This window comes from Verticillium nonalfalfae, assembly GCF_003724135.2.
Source record: "Verticillium nonalfalfae strain VnAa140/NRRL 66861 chromosome Unknown scaffold_33, whole genome shotgun sequence".
Lineage (NCBI taxonomy): Eukaryota > Fungi > Ascomycota > Sordariomycetes > Glomerellales > Plectosphaerellaceae > Verticillium > Verticillium nonalfalfae.
In genome coordinates, this window is record NW_021167258.1 from 39,214 (window position 1) to 61,884 (window position 22,671).

General features: G+C 55.3%; 9 protein-coding genes and 1 non-coding gene across 10 annotated transcripts; 4 read left to right on the forward strand and 6 right to left on the reverse strand.

The window, feature by feature from the left end:
- Window positions 1–226: 226 nt before the first annotated feature.
- On the reverse strand, window positions 227–2,978 carry D7B24_005385 (uncharacterized protein; the record flags this gene model as incomplete). Its single annotated transcript, XM_028639542.1, has 7 exons — window positions 227–280; window positions 370–821; window positions 907–969; window positions 1,033–1,351; window positions 1,580–1,955; window positions 2,005–2,258; window positions 2,529–2,978. The coding sequence occupies 7 exons, from the start codon at window positions 2,976–2,978 to the stop codon at window positions 227–229; spliced, it is 1,968 nt and encodes a 655-aa protein (XP_028496063.1).
- A 1,261-nt stretch (window positions 2,979–4,239) lies between these two features.
- On the reverse strand, window positions 4,240–6,023 carry HXT1_1 (hexose transporter hxt1; the record flags this gene model as incomplete). Its single annotated transcript, XM_028639543.1, has 2 exons — window positions 4,240–5,812; window positions 5,863–6,023. The coding sequence occupies 2 exons, from the start codon at window positions 6,021–6,023 to the stop codon at window positions 4,240–4,242; spliced, it is 1,734 nt and encodes a 577-aa protein (XP_028496064.1).
- Window positions 6,024–8,675: 2,652 nt separating this feature from the next.
- On the forward strand, window positions 8,676–9,416 carry D7B24_005387 (uncharacterized protein; the record flags this gene model as incomplete). Its single annotated transcript, XM_028639544.1, has 1 exon — window positions 8,676–9,416. One exon carries the CDS (start codon window positions 8,676–8,678, stop codon window positions 9,414–9,416), a length of 741 nt encoding a protein of 246 aa, XP_028496065.1.
- A 466-nt stretch (window positions 9,417–9,882) lies between these two features.
- Window positions 9,883–10,887, reverse strand: D7B24_005388 (uncharacterized protein; the record flags this gene model as incomplete). Its single annotated transcript, XM_028639545.1, has 1 exon — window positions 9,883–10,887. One exon carries the CDS (start codon window positions 10,885–10,887, stop codon window positions 9,883–9,885), a length of 1,005 nt encoding a protein of 334 aa, XP_028496066.1.
- Window positions 10,888–12,497: 1,610 nt separating this feature from the next.
- On the forward strand, window positions 12,498–13,739 carry D7B24_005389 (uncharacterized protein; the record flags this gene model as incomplete). The annotated part of the gene is made up of 1 exon (XM_028639546.1): window positions 12,498–13,739. One exon carries the CDS (start codon window positions 12,498–12,500, stop codon window positions 13,737–13,739), a length of 1,242 nt encoding a protein of 413 aa, XP_028496067.1.
- A 720-nt stretch (window positions 13,740–14,459) lies between these two features.
- On the forward strand, window positions 14,460–14,540 carry D7B24_005390. Its single transcript has one exon. It is a non-coding gene; the product is annotated as a tRNA-Ser (tRNA).
- A 647-nt stretch (window positions 14,541–15,187) lies between these two features.
- Window positions 15,188–15,877, forward strand: D7B24_005391 (uncharacterized protein; the record flags this gene model as incomplete). The annotated part of the gene is made up of 1 exon (XM_028639547.1): window positions 15,188–15,877. One exon carries the CDS (start codon window positions 15,188–15,190, stop codon window positions 15,875–15,877), a length of 690 nt encoding a protein of 229 aa, XP_028496068.1.
- Window positions 15,878–15,989: 112 nt separating this feature from the next.
- On the reverse strand, window positions 15,990–17,346 carry D7B24_005392 (uncharacterized protein; the record flags this gene model as incomplete). Its single annotated transcript, XM_028639548.1, has 2 exons — window positions 15,990–16,333; window positions 16,392–17,346. The coding sequence occupies 2 exons, from the start codon at window positions 17,344–17,346 to the stop codon at window positions 15,990–15,992; spliced, it is 1,299 nt and encodes a 432-aa protein (XP_028496069.1).
- Window positions 17,347–17,937: 591 nt separating this feature from the next.
- Window positions 17,938–19,387, reverse strand: D7B24_005393 (uncharacterized protein; the record flags this gene model as incomplete). The annotated part of the gene is made up of 5 exons (XM_028639549.1): window positions 17,938–17,940; window positions 17,993–18,346; window positions 18,404–18,535; window positions 18,590–19,066; window positions 19,115–19,387. The coding sequence occupies 5 exons, from the start codon at window positions 19,385–19,387 to the stop codon at window positions 17,938–17,940; spliced, it is 1,239 nt and encodes a 412-aa protein (XP_028496070.1).
- Window positions 19,388–20,453: 1,066 nt separating this feature from the next.
- D7B24_005394 (uncharacterized protein) lies at window positions 20,454–21,266 on the reverse strand (the record flags this gene model as incomplete). Its single annotated transcript, XM_028639550.1, has 1 exon — window positions 20,454–21,266. The coding sequence occupies one exon, from the start codon at window positions 21,264–21,266 to the stop codon at window positions 20,454–20,456; it is 813 nt and encodes a 270-aa protein (XP_028496071.1).
- Between the last annotated feature and the right edge of the window lie 1,405 nt (window positions 21,267–22,671).

Here is a 22,671-nt window from a genome sequence, read left to right on the forward strand (position 1 = left end):
TCGTTTGGAAGAAGTAAGTAACATCGCATCCTTCAAAATACCTGCCCAACCCGTGGAGGACGACCCACCACCAATCGCTGGCGTCAAACTTTCGTCACTCAAGAAAAAGGCATCATCGCTTCCCTGCCAGAAAGTGAACTGGGAGGAAAATCACTCACTCAAGCCCAGCCTCAGTTACATCGCGGCTTGAGACCATCTCGTACGCAAACATTGTCTCAACATGACTCTAGATGCCACCCCCAAACCCTGTGCATCCTGCACCGCCGCCAAACCAGCCAGACTACAATCAAAAGCAAACCAGCGTCAGCATTCAACCCTCAATCGCGGGCAATACATTCGACGGGCAGACAACCGGAAGAGAGAACTTACCCCGACACATCCCGCGGAGCACATGCCCAGCGTCTCGCTCCCGCACCCGCTGTGACCGCCGCACGTCCCCGACGCGCAGCTCCCCACTGACCCGGGCCCAGTGTATACTTCTCCTGGCGGCGTCGCGTACATGGCTGCCGTCGTCGTCGCAGCGGCAATACTGACCCAGGGACCCGCAAGCGGCACCCTCACCCCCCACTTCAGAGCCGTGTCCTCACGTTGCCCCATGCGTGGCTCTCCTGTGGGGAGAGGTTTTGTGGCCTTCTTGCGGGCCTTGACCTCATACTCATCGATGCCGTTGCGGAAGAGCATGCGCTGCATGCGCGTCGTGGCACTGCGGGACTTGGTCTCGACAGTGTGGACGGCATTGTGGGTGGAGATGTGCGCTGACGGAGTGCTCGGCGGCAAGGGGTGCTTTGAGGAGTTGCCAGATGCGTGGTACGACTCCAAAACTAACGAATCGTGTCAGAAGATATGGTAGAAAGCGCCAGGAACTAGCCTCGTGATGAGACCGAAGACCGGATATCTGATGCTTACACTTCTCTTCCTTCGAACTAGCAAACATCTTGGTAATTCTTGGGATGGATTGCATGCGCACGGCTAGAGCTTGTCAGGCTTTCCATCTCTACAACCTTGAACAGAAAACGGAAAGGGTAGACGAACTCTCGCAATACCAGCAACGGCACTCCGCGTACACCTCATTGTACTTCTTCTCGTACGTTTTGGACGTCCACTCAAAAGATACACCGAGCTTCTCTTCATCAACCTTGTCGTTATGGTCCACAAAGTTTCGAGTCATCGATACTGAGTACTCGTAGTACGCTTTCGGACTGAGCTGGTGGGTGTGCCACGCGAGGTCAACATCCAACGTAGGAACAGCCGCCTCGCCTGGGTTCGCGGCCATGATTTCGAAGAAGCGTTCGTACTTGGTCACATTCTTCAGCATGCTTTGCTCTACCGTCGGCAGATGAAGCCAGTTCAACTGAGGGGCGAAGGTCAGTACACTACTAGTTGACAAAAGACACACCAGAAGACCCACTGTAACCATCTTTTCTGTGAACAAGCTCTGTCTTGTGACGCACCCAGTCAAGTCAATCGAAAAAGGCGAGGCATTTTGCCAATACCTTGACATCATTCTCCTTGTCTGCTGCCTTGCCTCCAAGCTCAATCTGAATTCTGTGGCTTTCTTCAAGCCGTGTTTGTCCTGGACATGCTTGAGTTTTGACGAGTCGGCGAATTTACCGGTATAAGTTTCGACGATATCCTTTACGGCGAGCATGGTGGGTATCTTATCATTCTTAGGGTCCATCATGCCGAGAACTTCGATGAGAAGGCCACGACAAGCCAGTCGAGACGGAAATAGTTGATCGTGCTCGTCTTTCTCGTCGTTCTTAATCATAGCAGGGACTCCCGTCTTCAGATCAAGAATAGTTCCCGGCATTGCTGAGCCGCTTTTGGTCGCGTTTTGAATGTCTTTAAGCAGCTTGGTGACGCGAAGGCTGTCGTGCGTGACAATGAAATTGCAACCGTTGCACCTAATTTCCAGCTGTCCGTCGCCGTAGCCGCTGCCTGCAATTCCGGGGCGGCTAACTTTGTGTCAGGTATTTTCCATGGTCCCTCTGTGGCTTCACATACCTGGTGCCGCTGTAACCGTTAGGAAGACCACATGTTGTCCAAGGGACCTGAACTATAGCAGGGCAAGCAGGGCATCGCAGCTCCTTGATGTCGGTATCATCCTGGTTCTTCCAGGCGGCATCTGTTCGTGCGGTCCAATTTGCAAGCCGATCTCCGGTGGAGGTCCAGTTGAACTGGCTGTCGATAGCCTTGTTGACTACATCCCAAGGCATGCCGCCTGCCCAAATGGAGTCGTGTCCATAACGGAGACAATCCTGATCTCGAGGTCAGCAGTCGATCGTGATTACTTGAAAGGATAAGGGAACCACAAACCTCGAAGTAAAGCCTCGGATTCAGCATGTGTGCGTGCCATACCATCAAGACGTCTGCAATACTCCGTTATTACATTGAGTTCCTACAACCACGGTCAAGATCAAAACCAGCTCACCTAGTGGCGGCAACATTTCCTCCGTCCACTTCATTGGTTTTGCCTCTTGAACAAATCCAACATATCTTGACGTTCTTCCAACCCCACCAGGGGTTACGAGATCCGCTTCGAGAAGCATGTCCGGCACAAAACTCTGCCACCACGCCCCATATCGGTCAACAGCCCGGGCAACATACAGGGCCCATCGTTTCTCTCGTAGCGCAGCCAGAACCTGCGCACTTCCCTTGGCTCGCTCGTCCCAGATCTCCCACAGGCCGTCTGTGTAGCCCACCTCGTTCTTGAGCACCTGGAACGCAAACAGTAGGCGCAGATGCGCGAGACAGGCATCAGACGTGAGTTTCTCAGCAGCGGCACCGCTCAGATTGAGTTCACCAAGAGCCGGTGCCAGGTCCACGGCGATAGCAGAGGGGGTAGCATCGTTTCTGGGCTCGGCACTGTAGGCAGGGGGTGCTTCGGTGTTGTCGGTCGGTGGTTTGGTGGCAGCAGCTCGAAGATCGCGTTCGATCAAGCGGGCTTTCTCGCTTACCTTTCCTAGGAAAGAGACCATGATGAGAGTTCTATGCTTGTAGCAGCCAAGCAAAAATGAAAAAGATTGTTTGGTGGGGTGGTCCAGTGTACGAGACTGAAACGTCGACCGATGACCGACACAATATATAGGTGCTGAACATGAAGCAAACAAACGGATTGCGGATAGCCACGAGGGAGAGACGTCACCGTGGGGAAAGCCTAATCATTCTGTGCGGCTGCCGACGCGCGGGCCAACGTGCGGGCGGCACAGCACGACATGGCGCTTGTTCGATGATTTGAGGCCCAGATTTGATTAAAAGCATTGAGGCGCAGTCCCGTGGGTATTGAAGCAACACTGCATTCGGGCGTGTCCAGCGTGGCGAAGCTCGCTGTGGGATTCCCAACCCTGGACTCAACTGCCATCATGAAAGAGGGGTTGCGCTGCAAATGGATTCTTTCACGGCGCCGGGTTCCGGAGCTTCGGGCCACGACCCCGGGACTGGTCCGGCCGTCCTTCCAGCCCCGCACTGAGGGCCACGTACCGCGGAGCTGGGGCGCTCTGCTTGCTTTCAATGACTGCACTGCCTCAAGCCACGCGATTGAGGGTGGCAACGTCAGCATGTGTATCAAAGGGCGCCCAATCCGTTGTACTGAAGTTTGCCTACCGATCCGTTAAGCCTGCTGATTGTAGATGCAGATGTGTCAAGGTGTGGGCTCATCTAGATTCAAGCGTCGTATACGTGCGCACAAAAACCCCTAGAGCCTCTCGCTCATGACATCCTCGGTAACAAGTCAATTTCTATCCTCGCCGTTGATGGTTGCATCCTAGCTTTGGGACCCATAGAGATCTCAATCGGGGAGGCTTAGCATGATCATGGCTTGGGCAGTGCGCGATGAAATGAGGCAACGTGAGCTAATAAATAAATTCATTGATACAGTGGCCTAGTATCTTGGGAGAGTCTAATTTCTTTTCATCTTAAATACTGTTGGTTTGCTAGCTCCTCTCGATGTAGCACCAAAATTCACAAGTGGAACTACAAAGCCAGACTTCACTAAAAGGTTTGGGGATGATAGGTGACCATGACCCCTAACGGACTTGTCAGAGTCGCGATTCGTGGCTCATCAGCGTAATTACAATGGGTTTTCGTTGCTCAGTGGACGATGATCTCCAACTCTCCATTATCCATGCCAACTGCTCTGGCTTCTGACGCCTTACCGCTGTCCAATAAGCCGCTTAGCATACGCATTCATGACGGATGTCGTGGCTGAGACCTCTAGGGTAAGATGCAAGCCATTCCTGATCAAATTCGTTCGTGATGGGTCGGAGGAGCGTCTCCCGCACCATTTGTCTCCTTCTGTGTCGCAGCGCTTTCATCGTTCAGAGCTGTGCCGCTGTCATGGCCGTTGGTGGCAGCCGCCTGTGCTTCCATATCCAGTCCAGCTTCTCTGCGAATCCGGGCCATCTCCTCCGTCGAAGGAGCCACCCACTTTGCGCTTTTCTTGGGGTCGACGCCCTCCAGATACATTGTGTCAATCTCCTCCAGTGTACGTCCCTGGCCCTCCACGACGAAGAAGTAAACGATCAACGCGCCGACAAAATTGCACGCCGCAAACACGTATCCGTAGCGGAAGTCGATTTCGGCAGTAATGAAGGGAGTAGCGAACGCGATGGCAAAATTCCAAATCCAGTTACTGGCCGTCGAGAGCGCCATGCCCTTGGCGCGGTACCGCGATGGGAAGATTTCGGCCATAATGGTCCAAACCATGGGGCCCCAGGTCGTTGCGAACCCGAGGATGAAGAAACATGCGAAGACGATGAGGGCGATGCCCGCACTGCGCGTGGTCTCGGGGTTTTCACGATCGAGCTCGAAGTGACCCACGGAAGCGAAGATAAGGAAGCAAACGAACATCCAGATGGAGCCTGCAATGAGGGACTTGCGGCGGCCGTAGTGCTCAACGAGGTATAGACCGATGAAAGTGACCACAAAGTTGATCGTGTTGAGAATGATCTGGGTGACGTAGCTGTTGATACTGACCGACCGGAAGATGGTGGTGCCATAGTAGAAGAAATAATTGGCGCCCGTGAGTTGTTGGAACATCTGTAGAGCAATACCGAGCGCGAGACGGTAAGCCATGCGCGGTGCTTGCAGCATTTGGACGAATTCCGTAATGACGTTACCCTTGATGGTACTTTCGGCGCGGAACTTGCTTTCGATCTCTTCCATTTGCGTGTGGATGCTCCAATGGTTGGTCGTCGCGCCATACACCTTGCACAGCGTCTCACGTGCTCGCTCGACATGGCCGCTGCGATAGTCGTAGCGAGGCGTCTCGGGGAAGAAGAGGATACCGACGCCAAGGACGATGGTCCAGATCCAACCGAGGCCGATCACAATACGCCAGGACGCAGTACTGTTGGGATAATCTTTCTCCGTGCCGTAGTTGATACACGCGGCCAGGAAGATGCCCATGGTGATAAAGAGCTGGTATGTGCCAATCATGGCGCCACGGATCCAAGGCGGTGCCGTCTCAGCCTGGTACATCGGGACCAAGAGTGACAGTCCTCCAACTCCCAGGCCCGCCACCCAGCGACCCATCATTACCTGTTCCCATGTATCGTCTGCAGCGATCTGGACAATAAAGCCGATAGACGTAATGACGCACCAGAAAGAAATGGAGTATTTGCGGCCAACGCGATCGGCGATAGGGGCTCCGATCAAAGCGCCTATGAGCGTACCGATAGACAAGAGGGCGACGATCAGACCCGACCGCACGTTGCTGAAGTAGTATTCCCCGTCCGAGTTGATCTGACCAAAGCGCTCGAGGAAATCAGGCATCTCTAGAAAGCCCGAGATCTGACCAGTGTCGTAACCAAAGCTGGCACCGATATCAGTCAAGCTCACATTGGACGGCTGTGTCTGACTCACATTAAGCCTCCCATAGACACCAGCATGGCGAGACCGAGAGAACGTCCTGATACTCGTGGAAGTGGTGAGTAGTCCAACCCAGAAAGGGAACGGCGGACGTCTGTGCCTTTCTCATGATTTGGGTTGTGGCTATCAAAGTTTACAGTCATGAACTTGGCCATGTTGGGCGACTGGTGGGCTGGAATTTTGAAAGCCTGACGCAGATGTTGAGGGTGATTTCGATGTGTAACGTATATATTTTTGATGAGTGGCTGGAAACTCATTTGGTGGGCTGCCGTGCATATTTGTAACCTCTGCTGCTCAGCTTACCATGACAAAAACATGAAGCCCGTGACGTCAATCTGTAAGACGGACACCGGGAACTCATCCCACTTGCCTCTGAGCGGCCTCTCCGGCAGGTGCTATGTTGACCACGGGACCCTTTGGATAGTCCCTTCATGGTCTCTTTCGGGCCGTCAGCTTGATCCTAGAGTCTCCAACGATCCATTCAGGAGAAAAGCAACAAGCTTAAACGGCCCGACCTCACAACCTGGAGGTGGAGATATGGGGATGGTGGTACGACGTTGTAGCGTGTGGCAATGCTGCCGATTCGAGAACATGACGGGAATCCAGTCAGCGTTGACCAGAGGCCCTACACCCACGTTCATTTGTTAACGTCTCGTCGTGTGATAGGACGTAACAAGAAAGACATCGTCATAAGCCGCATTGTATATGCTGATCTGCCGGCATGCCCGCTGCTAGCGCCGCTTGCGGCTACGTAGAAGGCTTCCGGGTGTTCCGGACTTTGGTATGGGAAGCTGTCCATGCGACAACAACGTTCTGACCACGCGACGACCTCGTGCACAAAATGCGACCAGCAAACGACCTTTTGTCTGCTGTCTCGAATCGTGTCTTATCGATCTAGGGGTTGCTTCATCTGCGACAACAAGAGTCTTGGATCAGAGTTGGTTTCTCCAACCTTACTCGAGGCTTGCTCGGCGGCCAATTGAGCCCTGAGGTTGCCGACTAGGGGCGCCTCCCGAGTTCCTGGGACCAAGTGCCATCTCCGTTATTCCCGTGACCTGACGTGTTTGTCCGGCTCTCAACCCTGACTTGACGCGGGGCACCACATCGGGCGAGTAAGCTGCGGAGACTCCACGGAGGGTTTCCTCGTGGGGCCGACCCCAGACATACGGCGGCCGAGGGCCTTTCTCGGCGGCACTGAATCGTCTCGTGATGGCATCAAGTACTGCTCCTCGCCGCCGGAAACAAAGAACGATCCGACCAGACCGATGTGCTTACGCATTACGCAGATAGTAACCTTGACCAGCCAAATGCGCGTGTTCCTTCGCGCTGCAGACTGACCTAACCTGCAGGGTTTGCTGACTCCGTCAAATTCAAGCCAGTGTTTTGCGCCAGTGTGTCACATATGGCTTCATCGTGTCGTCCTCTGCGGTTGAGAAGAACGCCAATTGATTCCGATTGCAAGCGATTTCTCAACGCTTTCGATAATTGATCTATTGACATTCTACTTTAATAGGTGTTCGTCAGGTAAACTTCCGGCTGCAAATGATTCATGAAAGGAGCAGAGCCGCCCACGAGAATTCCTCGCCGCCTGAACGAGATGAGTGAGAAGAAGGCTGGCGCTCATGGGCTTAATTTTTTCCACTAAATGAGCGACCTATGTTCATTTGGAGCGTGGTAGCGAACCGATGTACCAACGATGGACCAACACAAAGTAGTGTACAACTCTCAGCATATTCAGAACTTTCCCGCTGGCTGCAGACAAGTTTGAGCGACAACATGTTCGCCCACGAAATGGGTGATGGATCTTCAGATCTCTTGATTTGCCAATAAATGTCTACTGTACGCCTCGCTCTTATGACATTTGAGTGATCTGCCTGAAGAATGATTCAGTAGTCATGATTACCGTTTAGAACCCGCGGCAGCGCCCGTAAGATACCTTGGATTTGTTTCCTATATCATGCAACACATTTATAAAAAATGCCTCCGGCTCCTGAATGGCCCATGCATCCGCTTGGCAACGCAAGTTCCATGTTCACAGCCGACGAATCAAGTGTTGAACGCCACTTGCATGCCCGCTGCCAGCCTGACAAGAGCTAGAAAGTATAGACAACCCCTGTGAGCATCCACGCTATTGCTTCGACTCGCTACACCAGGCGACGAGGAATCATGAAGGGTATAGTGCACCGCGCACTATGCGTCATGCCTGTTTCTCATTCCCCAAAAGCTACAAGCATGAAAAAAGGCAAGATAATCGAAGCTGCGATGACTAGGTGTGAGGATCTCGGCAGACAGCTTTGACCATTAACCAAACAGTACCCTATCGGGCATTCACCACTGGATCCAGGCGGGAGAGGTAAACGCCAGAGATACAATGATCACTCACTATCATCCATTCCTGTTCACTAGACGTACTTGAGAAACTTAAGACAAAATTGGGCCCTGGGGAGTGAATTCACACTCAACACTTCATTTCTCAAATAGACTTTAAGATGAGTTTTTCTAATCCGTCAAGGTTGCTTGTGCCTTGAATGCCCTTTATGGATCGTTGCTGAACCTGGAGAGGTTCGTCACCAAAGTTTAACAAATTTTTACAATATCATCGGAGAAACCTGCAGTTCACGCATATAGTCCGCCAGCTTGACATCCTCTTTGACTGTCCAACCTCGGTTCGCATACTACATCAGGTTCTTATTTGCAGCGTATCTCTCTCGCTTCTCATAGAAGACCAGTATACATCTTCGCATCGCGGGAAAAGATCACGGTCAGCCCCAAGGAACCCGGCCTAGTCAACAACAAGAAAGAAAAAGATGTCCCAAGCACAGGAGAAGGTCCCAGGCAGAGCCAGTCCAATCGAGACCCTCGACGAGGTCCTCAAGCTCTGGGCCCTCGCCGACAAAGCCATGAGCATCAGCGACGCGACCTCCGCTCCACAATCCCCTTACTCGGATCCGGGCTACCGCCTCCGCGACCCGGACCTCTTCGCCGACGACCTGGCAACGCGCCTCGCCCGGTTCGCCGTCTCCGAGGCCAACGCCGCCGACCCGCGCGAAAGTATGCAAACGGTTCTCGAGAGCACCTTTTCGCCCGTAGCCGGCGGACAGCGCACATCTGTTTCGACGCAGCCGACACCCGGCCTAACACGCTTCAACATAAAGCCGACGCGCGGCAGCCCGCCGCCATCACCGCCGCCTGGTTTCGGGTTCGGGTGCTCGCTGAAGCGCATGTCCCGTGCCAGCTTGGACCGGCTTCTTCTGTTGCCAGGCCGCCAGCCGTCGCGCGGTAGTGGCAGAGGCGGCGGCGGCGGGACGGCTGTCCTTGAGATGAGGGAGACCATTGCGCAGGGCCGGATCAGGGCTTCGGCCACGGACGTGGCAGTCCTGCAGGACGGCATCAGGGCGGGGTCGGTCAAGGTGTCGGTGGGACAGCTTTGCCGCTCTGTTGGTCTGCCAGAGCCGCAGGTAGGCGAGAGGTATGAGCTCGTGTTTCGCCCGGGAGAGGAGGAGGAGCCGGTCCGCCCACGGAACGTGAGGAGAGTCACCTGGAAGTAATGAGATACCCCCGTTTCATTGCTGCTTCGAGTTATGGACTTTGGACATGGCACATGGGCGCTCCGAAGGTTGTGCATGCAATGGAATTGTTCGGAGAAATGGTCCCTGGAACTTGGAAGTGGATCAAAGGAACCAAGGAAAAGGGGGGAGGATGGAAAAAGGGAACATGGAGGTAGTATAAGAAGAATACGCTAGTCGTTGATTAAAAATCTTGCTTTAGTGTAAGATCAGTCCCAAAACCTGGTTCAGGGTCCTGTGGATCGGAACGAAGGCATCGGTCGTCCTTAATGTGACATTGATATACCATCCACTGGGGATGGTTTGGGGCGAAGATCGTCGATGCTGGAGCCAGGGTTACCAACAGACAACTTTGTCCGGAGAGCCTGGAATAATCTTCGCATAGCGACCCTGTTCATGCCGCCGACCACCGACCACCCTCCATCACTCGAGGCCAACCACTCGGGGGTCAGCGGCATCTCCACGCGCTGACGTCCTCGTCAGGCTCGTCTTCGGGATCGCTCTGCGGAAATTCGACACCCGCACCATCGTCGTAGAAGGTGCCCCTGCTCTCCTCCTCCCCATCGCCCATCATCCATTCGTCGCTGATGAAGGCACGTCGAAGGTCCTGGCGTACGGCAAAGACCTCGCGCGTCTTGCAAAGGTAATCGACGTCGCCAAAGGAGCCGGGCTGCATCTCGCGGCCGTGGGCGCGGTAGTAGCGCTTGATGCGCGTCTGGCGGACCTTGGAGTCGACCTTTTTGGGGTCGTGCAGGCGGTACATGACGGCCCTCGACAGGGCGATGCGGCTCATGCGTCCCGAGTCGACCGACTTGATAATGTCACGCCACTCGCGGTCGGGGTGCTGCTTGCCGGCCCACTTGCGATACTCCTCCTCGCCGAAGAGCTTGGAGAGGGCGGGCCGCCAGTCAAAGGAGGCTTCAAAACGGTCGTAGTCGACACGCAAGTTGGGCAGTTCCGTATCATTGGCAATGCGGCGCAATACGAGAATGTGCGGAGCCACGTCGTAGCGGTTGGCGGGCGGCGGGGCCAGGTAGGCGGTGACCTTTTCCCGCCACTGCTTGACGCATTCATCGTGCACCGTCGCGTCGCTGGCTATGAGCCTGCTGGTGCCATGCTGGCCGGCCATGGCCTTGTCGGTGTAGATGGCGCGGAGGCCATCGTCTGAGAGACGATCAAAGTCGAGGGCAAAGTTGAGGTCGCGCGGCTGGCGGTGTTCGTCAGTGACGGGTTCAAAGGCCAGAAACTCGAGGCGGCTGCGTCGGAGGTGGCAGTTGGCAAAGACGCGTTCTGTGACTGTTTGGAAGAACCGAGACACGAGGCGCAGATTCAGCCAGACTCGTGGTATGTATCGAGAGTCGGTGATGCAGCCAATGATGTGCATCCAGATTTCGGGAGGGAGATAGGGAAGAGAGCGAGCACGAGTGGCTGTTGGCGGCAGGTCGGTCGTCATGGCGCGATGCGGCGGATGTCCATGTTTGGCTGACGGGTTTGGGCGGCAGCAGACGTCTCGAGCAGCGGCCAGGCGCTTGTCCTTATACGATCTCGTGGGACGATGAGTTGGTGGTATTGGGGACTGCAACAGGCCATCGAGGGTGGGATGGAGAATGGAGGATGGAGGATGGAGGATGGAGGGGTCCAGCGACACGAGCAGACCAGGTGGATTCCAGTGCAACTCGAAGGGCGTCTTGGGTCGATTAAGGGGCGTGGACGAAGCATTCGCTAAGAGCAGGGGCCAAGAGACCCTGCAGGGCCCTGGTGTGGCTCTCTTGGGCGGTGCTCCACCGAAAAGACGTGGGTGCTTGGGGGTTGAATGTCTGGTTGATGCATGGAGATGAAATGCCTGGAGATGAGATGCCTGGAGAAGCTTGAAGTAGAAATGCCCGAGTTGGAGAGCCTGAAGTTCAGAACCAGGTGGAGGGGGGGGGGGGGTGGGAAAGAGAGAGGGGAGAGCACCCTGACAGCCTGGTGCATCAAAGAAGGCAGGGCAGCAAAACAGGTGAGTGAGTGACACCTAGCTGGTGGCGCCCTCCTCATGCTACCCTGTAGGCAGCAGGTATGGGAGATAATTCCAAGGACGAAGTAGGTAGACTGACAATCAACAACACTGCAGTCATGATTTTCAGTAGTGTATACTTCCAAATTAATATACGACAAAAAAAAAAGAAGTGTAATTATGCACCTTGCATTGCACTTCGCCTTCATCACCCTTCACTCGAACAAATCGTGTCCCACGTCGTGATCGAAAAATGGGGGGCAAGGGGCAGTCTGCTCTGTCGTAGTAAGGCAATGTTACACATCATCCCCAGCCTCGAGACAATAGAACAAAGGTCGGCGGCGATTGACAGAAAACGTCGATACCAAGTGCAGCCTCCCATCGGCATGCCACTCTTGAGACCGTTGCGGCAGATCACGCCCAGCTGCTGACACGTCCCGAATCCTGGGGAACACGCTTAGCTTCGTCTACGATGCCATCAGGTCCAACGGCAATAATCCGCTGCCCCTGATCTTCGTCGCAAAGACCAATCCATACCCGAGGCTGTGACCCGGCCGGGTTACGGCAGAAGGGAAAGAGAGTCAGACATTCCAATGCATTCCACTCAAGCATCGATCGAGAGGTTCCTGCTGTCGGCACGTGCTTGACCCCCCGCAAACGGACGCCCCAACGACGTCACCACCTCGGAGCTTCTGGTCCAGCCCGCCCAGAGTCTGGAACAGACAGTGGAGCAGCTGAGGGAGCGAGGTGCGCTTTCTTGACGATAGCTCCAGCTCCGGCGCCGTAGCTCCTGCTGAAGCATGCAGCTCCTGCGTCATCCTGCAAACAGCTTCCCCAATGCCCCTGCTTTCACTGCTGTTACTGCCGCGGCCGCTCCGCCAGACGTTAAGCTCGTCATCCGGCAAGACTATTTCTTGCTCTTGCCTTCCCTTTTTCTCTACCTTCCTCTTCCTTCACCTCAATCAAACCTCCTACGCAGCCCAGTCATCCCTTGTCGTGCTTCTTGCTCCCTCCATCCTACACCTCTCACACCAACCAATCCACACACATCGACAACCACCGCCATCATGATGTCCGCACGCCCCGCCGTTCGTACCATTGTACCCCGGGCCACGCGCTCGGCACGCATGCCAGTCCGCCAGCAGACCCGCCTCCAGTCGACGACCGGCTCTTCCACATCATCATCAGGCGGTGCCGGAGCATCTCACTTCGGTGCTGGTGTCGCCGGCGGCATTGCTGGTGTTGCCCTCTTCTCCGCCATCTACTCCTTCACCCCCGCCGGCCGCACGGCGTCCAAGGTCAACAGCACACTAAAGGACGCCGAAAAGAAGTACACCGAAGCCACGAAGAAGCTGCAGGCCAACACGCCCTCGGCTGACGAGGCTGTCAACTACATCAAGGAGTTTGCCTACTCTTACGTCGGTTGGATTCCCGGCGGCCGCGCCTACGTCGACACGGCCTTTGACGACTGGGAGAAGGTCCGCAAGAACCACAAGGACGAAGCTGATGCCCTCGTCAACGATGCCTACAAGCAGTTTCAGGACCTCTCCAAGTCTGGCCTCAGCGTCGAGACAGCGTCCAAGGCCTACGATGTCGTCGCCGACCTGACGAAGAAGGTCGCCGAGCTCTCGGGTGACGCCATTTCGGACATCATCGACAACCACCCCAAGCTCAAGGAGAAGCTCGGCGGCAACGTCGACAAGCTCAAGGAGATGGGCGAGGCCTACGGTCCCGAGGCCAAGAAGCAGGTTGACCAGACATGGAAGGAGGTCAAGGACATCGTCTCGGGCGGTGTCAGCTTTACGACCCTCGAGAAGGTCCGCAAACTCATTGAGGAGAAGGTCCAGCAGGTCAAGAAACTCGGCGACGAGGCGTGGAAGAAGGCTCTGGAGGAGGCGAAACCCATTCTCGACAAGAACCCCAAGGTCAAGAAGCTTATCGAGGAGAACGCCGACGCGCTGAAGCAGGGCAACGCCAAGGAGCTCTTCGACAATGCCCGCAAGGCCGTCGACTCGGGCGATCTCGGCGACCTCGAGGGCTACGTCAAGGACGCCGTCGAACAGGGCAAGTCCAAGGCCGAGGAGGTCACGGGCGGCAGCTGGAGCAACCTCGAGAAGTACATCAAGATGGTGCCGCAGGGCGGCGACATCCTGCCCAAGCTGCAACAGCTCGGTGAGGTGGCGCAGAAGCACAAGGCCGAGGGCGAGAAGCTGTTCCAGGAGACAATTGAAGAGCTCAAGCAGGTGCTCGAGAAGAAGTCGCAAAAGGCAAAGGAGATTGCCGAAAAGGCCGAGAAGGAGGCCAAATGATTGTATTTACAAATGAATCGGCGTTGGGGACTCGGGCTGGATCTGTACGATACCTTGGGGCACGCATTAAGCGACAGTAGATAATGCATTTGAAGTAACATGATCACAAAATCTTTGCACACGAATGTAACAATGTAACCAGCCCTAGCTCACGGTAGTCGTGATCTGGCGGTATCCTGTCTCGCAACGAAGTGCTTGCATTCATTGTTAAGACGATGGACCAACAGCCCAAAGGCCCGGCGCGGCCCCGAAACGCACATCGACATGATGCCTTGGGGTTCGCGGATGAATGTGAAGATGCTGGGGTGGGCCGAAAACACGATGGAGACTCAAGCATGGGGTTGTCTCGCGGAGCAGGTTCCGTTTGGGGCCCCTGCGCTGATCGTTGGGCACTTTTGTGTCAGTCATCATGGGATAGTAAGCCAGCCACAGCGACGGGGAGAGCAGGGGATCATCACTCTGAGGCATCAAGAGCAGGATGCTTATGAGTCGGGACGCCCCCAATTGATCACTTGGATGATTGTGAAACGCGTCAGAGTAGGGCCGATGGTCCTCTCACTCACCGAGGTAGCTCAAGATGCCTTTGTATTGACATGGGCAATCAGGAGACTGTGGCTTGCTACAGTAGTACACATACCCGGACGGCATTCATCGGCTCTGTAATGGCAGTCCACGGACAAGTGGCTATAATGTCTGGGACTGGGGCCACTAACATCAATTGGCCAGGTGGTGGAGTGGTTAACACGTACCCCTGCTAAGGGTATCTCTCCGGAGGCGCAAGTTCGAATCTTGTCCTGGTCGAACCTTTTGATTTTTGCTTTTGGATTGCAGTGTCGGTAACCGCTCCATCACTTGATGATCCATGGTTCTGTTATTCTGTTGGCACAGCGGCTCGTACACTGGGCTCTACTGTTGTGGCCCTGGTCGATCCCTCCAGCTACCTAGGTACAATGGGCTCGGTCTAGGGTCGGTTTCTCATGTTCATCGTCGGGAGCATGGCAAATACTCAAGCATCTCACTGCCTGCCTCCTCCATGTATGTGTCTGGGGCGCCGAGGCTGCCATGCGCGGAACTAGAGCATGCCATGACCCGCCGACGTCGAACTTAACCCAACGGCCCAAGCCGCCGCGCCGGCAAGACGCGGCCCTCGACTAACACTGGGTTACAACGTCTCACTTCTGCTACACCCTATGAGCTGCCAACACAGACCTCGCCCCTCACGTCTCGGCAGACCTACGCCGCGAGCTTGCAGACATGGCAATGTGCGGCTTAAGCTGGTCGACCGGCCGCCTTGGTCTACCCCAGCCTGCTACCCCAGATCATCCACATCAGCCTTGAGTAAGCTCCTAGATGTTGTGCCAACTGCCTCTTTTACCACCCTGTGAATCCAATCTCATCCCACGTCGAACAAGTGAGAGCGTCCACCGTAGTCGGCCATCATCGTCATCATGTCTGAATACACTCTCTACACATACTTCCGCTCCTCCTCCTCGGCCCGCCTCCGCATAGCCCTCAACTACAAGCAGATCCCCCACACTCTCCACCCCGTCAACCTCCTCAAGAACGAACACCTATCCGACGCCCACCGCGCTCTCAACCCCTCCGCCACCGTGCCCCTACTCGTCCGCGAGCAACCGGACGCTCCCTCTTCCACGCCCCTCCGCATAACCCAGTCCCTCGCCGCCCTCGAGTACCTCGACGAAGCCCACCCGTCGGCCCCCCACCTCCTGCCCCGCGACGACCCCGACAGCAGGGCCGCCGCCCGCGCCCTGGCCGGCATCATCGCTAGCGACACCCAGCCCGTGACGAACCTGCGCATCGTGCGCCGCGTGCGCGCCCTGGGCGGCGATGCCGAGGCATGGATGCGCGAGCTCATGGCCGACGGGCTCGCCGCCTACGAAGCCGTCGCCGCCGCCTCGGCAGGGCGGTGCTCCGTCGGCGACGAGCTGAGTCTTGCCGACTGCTGCCTCATGCCCGCCCTCTGGAATGCCGAGAGGTACGGCGTCGATCTGAGTCCGTACCCGACCATCCTCCGGATCAGGGCGTACCTTGAGACGCTGCCGGCCGTGGCCAAGGCTGGGTATTACGTGCAGCCTGATTGTCCGGCTGATTTGAGGGTGGAACCAGCGGAACAGTGATTCTGTACACATGAGAGCAATTCAGCGAGATGAGAAACGATCAAGTCCGTCGTCAATTGTGATCCCGAAGGGCCGCTTTTGAAAATTCCAATGCTAGCGTGTGTATCTTGCTTCAAAACAGCGGCAGCGCCGCCTCGATCGTGCCACTGACCTCTCCGAACCCGACGAGCGCGCCCTCCTTGCCTGCCCAGCCGCGGATGACGAGCGTGTCGCCGTCCTCGAGGAACTTCCTTTCCTCGCCGCCCTCGAGCCGGATAGCCACCTTGCCGCCCTGCGTCTGCTCGAGGATGCTGCCCTCCGTGCCCGCGTCGGGGCCCGAGATGGTGCCCGAGCCGAGGAGGTCGCCCGTGCGGAGGTTGCAGCCCGTGATGGTGTGGTGGGCGATCATCTGGGGCCACGACCAGAGCAGGTTGCGCGAGTTGGTCCTGCTGATGGTCGTCTTGTGGCCGGCGGGAGCTGTCTCTGTCAGCGCGCGTCCCGCGCCGGCGACGCGATCCGAAGCGTGCACACTTACTGATGAGGTCGACCTCGAGGTCAATGCCCAGGACGTTGTCCTCCCTGCCTTCGCGAAGGTAGGGGAGCAAGTCTGTGTCGTTCTTGATGCCCTGCACCTTGCTGCCGTCGAGCGCATCGGCCAGCACGACCCAGGCGCTGATGCTGGTGCCGAGGTTCTTCGCCGTAAAGGGGCCAAGAGGCACGTACTCCCAGGCCTGCACGTCACGCGCGCTCCAGTCGTTCATGAGGACGTAGCCAAAGACATGCTCTTCTGCCTTGCCCACGGGAACAGGCTCGCCGAGGGTGTTTTCGCGACAGATGAACATGCCAAGCTCGAGCTCTAGGTCGAGCTTGCGGCACGGCTCGAGGGCGGGGATCTTGGGTTCGGCCTTTGGGTCGAGCAGAATCTGTCCCCATGGCCGGCGGATTGGCGTGCCGGAGACGACAACACTGGAGGCGCGGCCGTGGTAGGCAACGGGAAGATGAGTGTAGTTGGGCTGGAAGGCATTGGCAGGGCCCCGGAAGAGAACGCCGACGTTGTACGCGTGATGCTTGCCGGCGTAAAAGTCGGTATAGTCGCCAATCGACAGAGGCAGGTGTGTTTGGACGCTAGACAGAGGGAGCAGCGCAGACTCGCGCAAAGAGGCATTGTCCTTTAGAAGAGCAGCATGCTGTGTGTCCTCGGCGAAGATGGACTGAATGTAGGCCCTGACCTCGCGATGGAAAGGTCGGCCCAGCGCAGCAAAGGTGTTTAGCGTCGGCGATGAGAACACATGAGCCTGCTTTTTTATCGTCGCTGAGCCAGAGAAGCCGTCGGCAGCGGCAAATGCCGCAAGATCAAGCGCATAGTCACCAATGGCAATGGCTGTACGGTGCGTCGAGTCGGACTCTGTAGAGATGACGCCGAAGGGGATGTTGGCCAGCGAGAAGTGGCTCGCCGGCGAGATAGTAAGCCACGAGGTTTGAGACGTCATGGTGGCAATGTGGTGTGTTGGTAGGTATCGGCGGTAAACTGTCAAGGGAATGTACCTTTTCGCGAACAACCGTCGACATGTATGATTAAAAAACGTGGACGCGTGTGCCAGGTCAAAAGAACATTGCCGAGAGCAGTGCTGATTTCATTCAGGAAGGTCTACCATTGCAGGCTGCTGACATGTACACTCAATCCCGCTGCAAGCCGAGCGGCAAGTGGAGGGGTCGCGCGGAATGAGGTCAAGTGAGGGGCAGGGTTGCGACACAGAGTTGCGAACGTTGTGGGGGGCCGAAGGCGGGCGTCAAGGCCGAGTCTAGGCGCCGGCCGGCCTGTGCCGCTGATGCTGCTTTTGTAACGACAATACTTCATCGACCAGAGGGTGCCCCGTTAGCGTACCGCGGAAGAAGACCTTTACCTGCTGTTGTGTTAAACATTCCGGGTCGCCACCATGATCGACGTTTCGTCGTTTCGTTATGCGCGGTGCCGTTCCGAGTTGCTGTTGCTGTTGTGTCGCCTTCCGAGTGTTCAGCCCTGACACTAGGATCCTTCCCAGGTACATCGCTTGATTTAGCTTCTTGACTCGTCCCAGCCTTCACTCCCTGTCTTCCACGCTCCTCCATCCGGCGGCTGCGCCGGGCGTCTCTCACCTGGTCTTTCAGCTTGCTTGTCACCGATATGGCGTGTTTGTAAACGCTGTCACTAGTGAGTCCCATATCCAGCCAGCTGTTATATATCGGCGTTTTCGTGACGATGCCAAACCAAGCAACATGCCAGATGGACCACAAAAACGTCCGGATCCACGTGCTGAAGGCGATCGCAAGCGTGATAGTGATGATGACGATGGAAATGGGGACTGTAGCTTTGTTAGCATGCTGGCCGCGAATTCGGGCAGGTCGTGACTTGCACATGACGGCAAATTCTTCGGCAAGCTTGAGACTTCCATCAGCTCCGAGCTCCATTGCATTCATCCCGAAGATGGCTGCTGTGAAGGTTAACGGGAGCTGCAAACTGTTAGCTGTGGCTACTGGCGCAAAACCTCCACGGTCGTCGTGACGTACGAACACGATTGTCACAACAGTGAACAGCATGATTGATCGGCCTTGTCTGACGGTTTCCTCAGACTGCTTCAGAGACATCCAGGCCTGAACCACACCAGCTTGTTGTTGCTTTAGGGCAAGAAGTCCCTTCACCTGTGAGATGTTATTATGCGGTTCCAGCGCGCCGAGGCAAAGTGATCAGCTCACGCCTTCGCAAGTGCTCATGGCACTGTCCCGCAATTGCTCCAGCTCTTTGATGCGCCACTTGATCTTCGTCTGCACCTCTTTGGCATTCAATTCGAAGAATCGAAAAATATGTTGCCTTGCTTCTGGATTGTTGTACACGGCTGGCGGGCGAGCTTGCATGGCGTTGGGCGTTGGCGATGTCGTATTTTGGCCAGGTGTTGCTCCCGATGTATCGAACAAACTGTCGCCGTCCAGCATGTGCTTCACATGGTTGATGAAACTTTCCAGGACGAAATGGTGTGATCTGACGACATAGATCATAATCTCGAGCTCTTCTTTGATATCTTCGATCTCTCTATGTAAGGCAGCCTCTGGGTTGATGTCGAGCAATGGTACGTGAAGTTCCGACATCTCAATATTCCCCGGACGTCGGTAAATTTTGCTGGCGTTATTCGTCCACTTATAAAGCCTTTCGAATGCAGCTGTCTCATCTCTCGACTGCAGTGCGTCAACACATGTCTTCGCGAAAAGCCCTCATTGACTTACCACATTGCCAATTGCTTCTGAGAACTGGTCAATGACCTGCGGTTGCCGGTCATTCTTCCGCGCGCGATCGAAGAACGTGTTGGAGCATTCATCAATGACCAGCAATCCAAGGTCGAATACTGATCGAATTTGGTTGGGACGAGCTCTGTCAAGCTTTGTGCGGATTGCTTTGTGTACACCAGAGTGGTCGTATTTTTGGGTGCCATAACGTTTTGGAAAGGAGGTTATGATTGTCTTCTCATCCAATATCCACATCCAGAGCTGGTCAACCATCATGACGCGAGAGACCTTTCGGATTCCTGCTGTGCAGCTGCGGCAAGGCGTTTCCACCAGTCCGTTGTGTTCAAGCCAGCCGCCATTAACGAATGTGTGAAAGTCTTGCGCTTTTGCCGTCGTTGCACGATATACGACCTGGTCACGGTCGCGACTCTTGCTGGTGTTTAAGGTCCAGTAGTAGGCCTGGTCGAGGGTCCGCCTGGGATGAAGTGGGGGATCGAAATATAGGTATTTCTTCAACAAGTTCCTGTCCCGACAAGTCGACATGGCCTCGTAGAGCCTAGCAGCATCCAGGAGCAATTGACCTAACTTTCTCTTCGGGTTTTCGTCTGATATGGTGACACGCCCATTCTTTTCGATTCGGAGTCCCTTTTGAACACGGGCAGAATTTGAACCATCGGCGACCGACCCTATGGTTTGGTTCCTTTTGGGCCGAATATCTGGTGCAGTACTCGGGGGAAGGCCAGGAATATCAGGGTGAATGGCCTTTCTAGCTTTAATACGCTCTTCCCTCCTTTTTTGTTCTTTTTGCTGGCGATTCTCGAACCACTCGTCAGCAAGGATGTCCATTTCTAGCGCAAATTTGTTGCGCAACCTGTCAGTCTCCCAGTGAAGATACGGCATCTCAATTCCGGGTCAGCAGCATATCAGGATACGGATTATTCAGGGTCAGCATACAAACAACACCATATTTCTTGGTGTTTGGCTCATGGAATTCGGATCTGGTTGCGTTAGGGTCAACCAGAGTATGAAGAATGACAGAGTCACAAACTAGAAGAAACGGCTTCACACATAGGCCGCATATGGCGAGAATGGGGTGCTGAGCCTGCAGACCCATGCATTTGCCCTCGCCAGTACTGCGGCCTCAGCATCATGTATGTGTCAGTCTTGTATGGCTCTTGTAGCTCACGGTTGACGCTGTCGAAGTTGGGAGGGTCCTGGCCGTAGTACAAACCAAGCGCTCGCTAGCCCTGTTAGAGTAGCCCAGTAACTGCAGACAAGACCCTTGCGGAAGGACAAATACCTCAATCCACTACACATATGATTAGTTTGACAGCGGGTGCTAGGAGCACAGCAAGGGACCACTTGCGCTCATATTGTTCGCAGGAAAGTGCACGTATGAAAGAGACTCCGTTAATCGCAGCTCCGAGAGCCGATTAGGTGTTTCCTCATACTTCTTCGCGAGTTTCAGAATAGTCGCCACATTCGTAGTTTCGAGTTCCTTTTTCAACTTCGAGACTTTCGCCGGTGGTTGATCATTACTCTCACAGCCCCTGGCTTCGAATTCATCCTTGGGAATGCTCTCCGAGTCTTCATAGAGGATGATGTGGACATTGAGATCTTCCTCGGGATCATAATTTTCCTCCGCCGGTTCCGAAGCTGGCGTTTGAGCCTGTGCTGTATTGTTTCTTACTTCTCCTTCGTCGCTGCGGTCCACCGATGCCGATGCCGGCGTGGAAGATTGGTCTGTCCCAGGTGGAGGCTTGGGTGGAGGGTAACATGGCAGGGGATTGATGCCGGAACGTGCGATGAGCTCGACACCTTTCTCGTACTCATCTGAAGCTCTCCAATTCCTTAGGCTCTCTTGGAAGTTGTGCACGACGTGCTTTTCGTCTTGGGATCTAGCCAGCGCCTTTCGGATATGGTCGAACCGCTCCATATTTCGGACGCATTCGTTCTTCCACTTACTTATTTTCTCTTCAACGCGGCTCTTCACAGGCGATCTCTGGTCCATTTGTGGCTCGTTATCTTTGAGTCGATTCCGCTTGCGCTCGCGCTCGCGCTCACGCTCGAATTCTTTCTCCCACACATAATGGCTCACGTCGAAGAAGGCTGCTCGTTCGCCCACTTTGATGCAGCCCAAGTAATGCAGCATGTGGTTGCTGATGTTATCATCGTGTTGTTCAGAGCTGAGACAAGTTGTTTGTGGATAGTCGGACATGGCTTTCCTGAAGAGACCGATTGGAGCATGACAAGACGTTGATCAAACTGAATCACGTTCTCCGGGTACGCCAGGGTAGCGTAGGGCCTGGTTAAATAGGCGATTCGGGGCGGGATGCGGCTCAACTCGACAAGCATGCTACGACGACTGACGACATGCGACCTTGGGGGTGGCTTTGGGGCGCAGCCTCGTCCCGAACAGAACAGGTTCGAACAGGTTCGCCAAGAACAGTCATAACCAGGGGGTTGCGAGGCATGCAAGCCCCTCAGTAGACAGGCAAAAGGTTCAGCCCATTCTGCTCTTGCGCATGAAAAGAACACCGAGGGAGCAGGAGTTGGACCAACAGGAAGCGAGCTGTGGGAGGCATTCACAGCCAAACAAGGTAGAACGGCACCATGTTCCAAGGCTCGGCCGTAAAAACAAGTTGGTGGTCAGCAATGAACTTATCCCACAGATGATGATCGGGCCCGACCTGACTGTCAGTACAAGGGCAGGTGCAGAATGCTTATCGACAACGCAAGGCTGTAGCACTGGCGTCCGGATAGGGTGTCATACGCGCGAAGGATCAGCAAACAGTGAACTATTCCCGGTGGTGCATGATGCGCGTGGCCGTACTGGGACGCCTTGGCTACGCTTCTCCTGAGGTGATCAGGCTGCTCAGTTGAACCGAACACGCGAGGCTGGCGGAAACTGACCAATGTGGCTTGCGATGAGTCCAACGTGAAACGTGACGAGTCGATTTGAGGGTAAGCAAGATCTCGATGGCGGACAAGTGATTTTGCAATAATCGCGTGCCGACAAGAGAGGGTTCACAAATGAGGATGGGGGCCATGGAGCCGCGCTGAGTCGAAGCGTGCGGACGCTGTCGTGTCCTCGGAATCCGTATTTGAAGACAAGATTCTCATGAGAAACTTCACTTCCGTTGCTCATGGCAGCACTGTAATCGACTCTTGGTCGCTACTGCGTTCAGCTGCGATGATCCTGTCTGGGAGCTGTTGTCTACGAAGGTGGCTATGTGATCACAGTACCCAGGTACCCTAGCTTCGAGGTAGATGGCTTGTTCCTGAGGTGGTCAGAGCTCCCACCCGGCCCGGCCCAAGTCCCGACTCCGCTGCCACTGGACCCTCCTCCCTGCGCCCCCTCCTTCCTGCCAAGCCTGCCTACCCACCACCATTTACCATTTCCCCCCTCCTCTGCTGCCCCTCCTCCAGACGATTCCCCAGCAACCATCGCCTGGAGATATTGAAAGCACACCCGCATCTGGACAGACCCATTTGTTCAACAGAAGTTCGAACTTCATCAAGTTGGCAATCCTGATGCCCTGAGAGGAAACAGAAAC